At 37.6% G+C, this 5,297-nt stretch overlaps 1 protein-coding gene across 1 annotated transcript in view; it reads left to right on the plus strand.

The window, feature by feature from the left end:
* LOC109834426 overlaps window positions 803-5,297 on the plus strand; it is a 7,350-nt gene continuing 2,855 nt past the window's right edge. The window contains exons 1-2 of the mRNA XM_020402440.1: window positions 803-1,031; window positions 1,112-1,165. Coding sequence (XP_020258029.1) covers window positions 873-1,031; window positions 1,112-1,165 — 213 coding nt within the window. The 5' untranslated portion in view covers window positions 803-872. The remainder of the gene's footprint in view (window positions 1,032-1,111; window positions 1,166-5,297) is intronic.

Here is a 5,297-nt window from a genome sequence, read left to right on the forward strand (position 1 = left end):
CCTAGCATGGAAGGTTGAGACACTGCAAATTTCTATTGGAAAGTATGGTCATGCTAATAGTACAACACAACAGTGTATCTGTGTGTGTATGTACATGTATAACATGTTACGGAATCTTATGGTAGGCTTTTGTTTAAGTATTTTCATGAAATGAAATGAAAAGCAGATGTCTTTTGTGACATGTCAACAAATTCTGTTTTCTCACTTAACGGTAAATATTAAAAATAATAAAATACAATGTATGTTCGACTAAAGAAAACAATACATGTACTAGGGATCTAAGTAACTCATTGACCATCGTCAGCATTTTGGTTGAAAAGATAGGATGGTCAGTAGAGTTTCAGGCTCCTGTGAAGAAGCTCGCCGCAGTATATGAGGGTGTCTACTTTTCTGACAGATTGCTCTGTTCGGTTCCGTAGCCCTCTTTATCTTTTCTTTTTGGTGGATTTGTTTATGTGGTTTGTTTTATCAGGTGTTCAATCACTTTGCTATCTTTTCTTTTCTCTTTTTTCCTTTTTTCTCGTAGTTTGCTCTTTTGTGTGGGTTGAAACATGAGCGAATTGTTCTGATAGGTGACGACAAGGTCCGCTCCTTATCGCTAAATGCGCCTCATGTTTCTTTCCCTTCACTTTTATAATATGTGTGTAATCATAACGGTTGGTTAACCTTATATATATATATATATATTATGAACAGGGAACCTCTCCCTGTTTTTCAGTCAAAAAAAAAAAAGTAACTCATGAGCAAGAGGCCCAACAATCCGGAATCAAACGATGCGGAATTAAATGCTTTTAATCCCTGAGCCCAGCCGATGTGGGACGAAAAAGAACTGAACAAGCCAACGAATTTCATTATATAGTACATATATACCCATGACGGTCTCCTCCCTTTCCACTACTTTCTCTCTCCTCTCTCTGTCCTTCAACTCTCGTAAACCCAAACCCTCCTCGTTCCCTCTCCTCAGCTCGAACCCACTCCTCGCTCTCTACTCTTGCCCTTCTCCTTCTACAATCTCCTCGGCTGGATTCCAGGTTCCTACTCCTTTAATTTTTAACTTACTCCCCATTTTCTCTTTTGGGTATTAATTTGTAAATTTGGGAATTTGTTGTAGGGATCTGAGATTTCTGGGTTATCTCTGTTTTCTATGGACGCTGATGGGGAAAAGGTATGAATGGGTTCTCTTACTAAATCTCAAAATCTCAATGCGAATTAGAAATTGGCTATTCAGTTATTGGGGATTTCTCATATCAGGCATTAATTTTTTTTTGTTAATTGTATAATATACTACGCACCCGAATCTTTATAGTTCTAATTTACACCCCAAATCTATTAAAGAAAACCTTTTAAAAATATGATTTTATCCTATCATTATTGTTCCCTAAATTGTTTTTAACTTTTTGTGTTACACCCCACATCTTCATATCTCTATATAACACACTAGACCGCTTAATTCTGAGGGTGAATCATAATTTGTTCGCAAATATGGACTGAATCCACTCAGGGGGTGTTATCTGGAACAACTTAATAGATTTGGAGGTGTAAATTAGAATTGTTAACATTTGGGGGGTCTAATGTATAATTAGAAAGAAATTAGGGCTTAGTCGGGCAAAACCCCTAATTCATTTCTAGTTTCTGATTGCATTTTGATTTCTCACTGCTCTTTTTTCTCATGAAAATGCAACTGTAACATTCAGTTTAAATGGAGATCAACACCCGTGTTCTATCCCTACTTTTTATTTCCAGATGGAAAAGTATAGCGGCATTGTATACATGAACTATATATAGGAATGGATTCTCTGTGCCTTTACTTAATAGTCTATTTTGAAAACCGGAAGGTGCAAAAATGAGTATTTTGGTACTTACAAACTAAAAATTTATTTTACTGTCCCTTCTATCTAGACTCTTTTAAGTTGCAAGAAACATGAAAGGTACACCACCATGTTACAACTTAAAATAGTAAGGCTTTGTATGTGGTCATATCTACACCAAAGTGCTTCACAAGGATCGCAACTCCATTAACGTGCACCTCCAAGAAAGTAAAAATGATCATTCTTTAGACTTTGGTGATTCCTTACCAGCGTTCAATGAGGAGATCAATGGGGAGAAAGAACTAGGAGTATGTGCTATGTGCTCGTATAGAACCTCAGCGCACCCTACTACACCATGAATGGGAAGCTCCAAAATGCAATAACATTCATTATCTAGAGGAGCATGGGGCTATGTGTCGTTGCTAGTACTGCAATGGCTGTTCCAAAGTAAGCGTGATAAATTGATAATAGTCATCATTTGGACTATGCATGTGCATCACTTGATATTAGTGGGATTAAAGGGAAGAAAGAAAGAAGACTGTGACTATGTATCCTTATTAGTACCCAGGTAGGTGATTCCAAGGGAATGCGATAACATTTGTTAGTTAAGAGTTTAAAGGTGCCTTACTTGAGCTCAATGAGAAAGAAAATTTGGACCTTTCAGCAATATAACAAGAGGACAGTGACATGTACTTTTGCAGTTACAAGAATGTTCCATTGAGGAATAGCAGATAATTGCTTGAGGTTGAACTGTAAATGCAAGCCCCGTACCCAACTATAGTAGAATACGAGACACGACGAGGCGGCAGTGAATATGAGACACGATGAGGCGGCAGTGTATGCTCGCTACTAGGGATTGCAGAAACAAAGTCTAAAGAATTCCTGACCAGACATGAATTCCTGTATCCAACACCACATCTCCATTTCACGCATATCTGACAAACAAACCTAGTGTCAGAGCAATCCCAACGTGCATGCCAAAGGGATTGCAGAAACAAAGATGAAGGATATGCAATAAAATGAAAGCAAGGAATGACAATCTATGATAGCAGTAAGTGAATGAAAATGAAACTGATAAAGGCATAACTTAAACAGAGGTGCCCATGTCTAATATTGGGATCGTTCTAGCTTTAGATATGCTAACACTGTAACTATAACTGGTAAGGGAAATTCACGAATTAAAATAGAGCAATGTCCTTTATTAGGTTAGTTTATGGTGATGCTTTCCTATGCATTAATGCAAATAATATCAATCACTGACAGTACCAGTCTGTCTATAGCCCCAATGCATACATTAGCCAGGTCAAAGCTTGTGCCCAGGCCTCGCATTAAGCCTGTTGGACAACATCCTATATTATTCCCCCTTCCCCCACATGTAAACAAACAAAGTTTTATTTGTTAGATTTGTACTCGATGTTGTTATGCACTAGTCCTAGTGTTACCAACATATAGTAGTCAACCAACCGTGTTGAATGCTAGGGGATCAAGTCTACGTGCGCAATGCATGGTGTCCATGCTGGGTTGTTAGCTAAATTGTGGGAGACCTAGGAAACAATAGTCTATCCACCTAACTACTCATTCTATGGCTTCACGTATATTCTGCATAACATATCCCATACCTGATGGTGCCAGAACATGTTATCCTGCACCCCCTCCTTTAACCTTTCCATCAATTTATTAATTATTGTCAGGTAATATCCCTAGTTTTAGTTGTATAATATGGTCCATGTACAAACCTGTGGGAACTCATTTAATCACCATGAATACACTAGTCTTAGATTCTCAACTATTAACATCTCTAGGAGAGTCTACCAGTATCCTTTACTGGTTAGCACAACTTCACACTCTAAAACACAACTTTTCAGTGTTTAGATTCCTTTCCGTGGTGTAAAGACCTGCATGCCTATCAATCAGGGTGCCTATGCTGTTCCAGCTCCTACATCAACAGTTGCAACTTAGACTTTCTTGACTTCACAAACAATTAGCCACTTTGAGGGTATCTAGCTAGACTAGCTACTCTACCACCTATACTCAACTTATGGTGTGGGGGAGCCAGCCGATTATGACTACATTTTGAGCTATGATGGTCGGGTATGAAGTCTACTGCATATAGGATACCACCTTTTTTTAAACCATACTCAAGCTAGAATAGGATTTTAGACTATTCAAACTAGAATAGGTTTGTGCTAATTCTATAGCATTTAGGATTGCTACCATGCTAATCACACTACAACGGGGATATCTGATAAGCTAATCCTATACCAACTGGAATTGTGTATACTACTCTATGGTTATCCTACTCCAACATTAGACCATAAGTTCAGACTCCTAAGTCAAACTAGGTACTCTCTACAAACATTTGTACAACTAGGAAATACATCACAAAAGCTAATACATCAAAACAGACTGAACAAGGCGGTGCACTGGCTGGTAATACGGGTCCAAGAATGCGGTTGATGGACCAGCTACTCAGACTGGTCTAGGCCATGGACGGTGGACCAGTCATTTTGACCTCCTAGTCTGGCTACCATGGGTTTCGGTCTTGTTTGCAGCTATATTCGAATGGGTTTTCTACTACAGTTTGATCTACTAATGATTTTGAACCTAAAGGATTTATTTCGGGTTTCCCTAACAAGCAACAGTTTGAACCTAGGGGTTCCATTGATAATCCTAACCATATACTACAAACCCTAATAAGGATCGGATTCATACGATGATCTAACGTGTAAGTTAAACATATGAAACTAAATTCTTATCTCAATAATTAACATGGTTATACATGAAAGACCTTAGGAATTGAAGAACAATTAAAGAGAATCAAGAACAATGAATATTATGTATTCAAATTTGATCACAAGGCGATAGAGATTGAACAATAAATGGAAAATATGTCACATAACTTTTTTGATGATTTCCCTGATGAACTTCTGCAACAATGATGGTTCTTCCTAGAAGATTAGGTTATTATATAGATTTTATTAAATAAACACGGTTTTAGATACTTATCTGGTATATTGTGGTTGCCAGATCTCGTCCTTATCCCACGGGCATCTCCTACCATAACTAGAAGTTCATCCACTTTAGCACAAAACCCGAACTCTGACCTCCAAGGGGTGGCCAACCTATAAATGGGGGTAGAAACCCTAATTCTAGCTTGTGTCTAAGATATTCAACGCGATTTTCCATTTCTTTTATTGGTCAAGCCTATTAAGGCTTCTAGACCCATTATCTAATTAATATAATTTACTTAAGCTATTTGTAATTCTTAGAATTATAATTAACGTTAAGATTAACATAGCCTTGATATTGATATATTTTATGATTATGGTGTTACATTGGTCAGTATTCTCATGGTTCCTAGATACTTTTACTGTTTTTGATTTGTATTATACATATTATTTATTGTGGTTCTGGCGTTAAGGGGCTCATAGTGAATGAGCCACATGAGCGTTTTTGTTAGGCCTTATGGGATCTTAGTTGAAGAAGCAA

The sequence above is a fragment of the Asparagus officinalis genome, chromosome 3 (assembly GCF_001876935.1).
Source record: "Asparagus officinalis chromosome 3, Aspof.V1, whole genome shotgun sequence".
Classification (NCBI taxonomy): Eukaryota; Viridiplantae; Streptophyta; class Magnoliopsida; order Asparagales; family Asparagaceae; genus Asparagus; species Asparagus officinalis.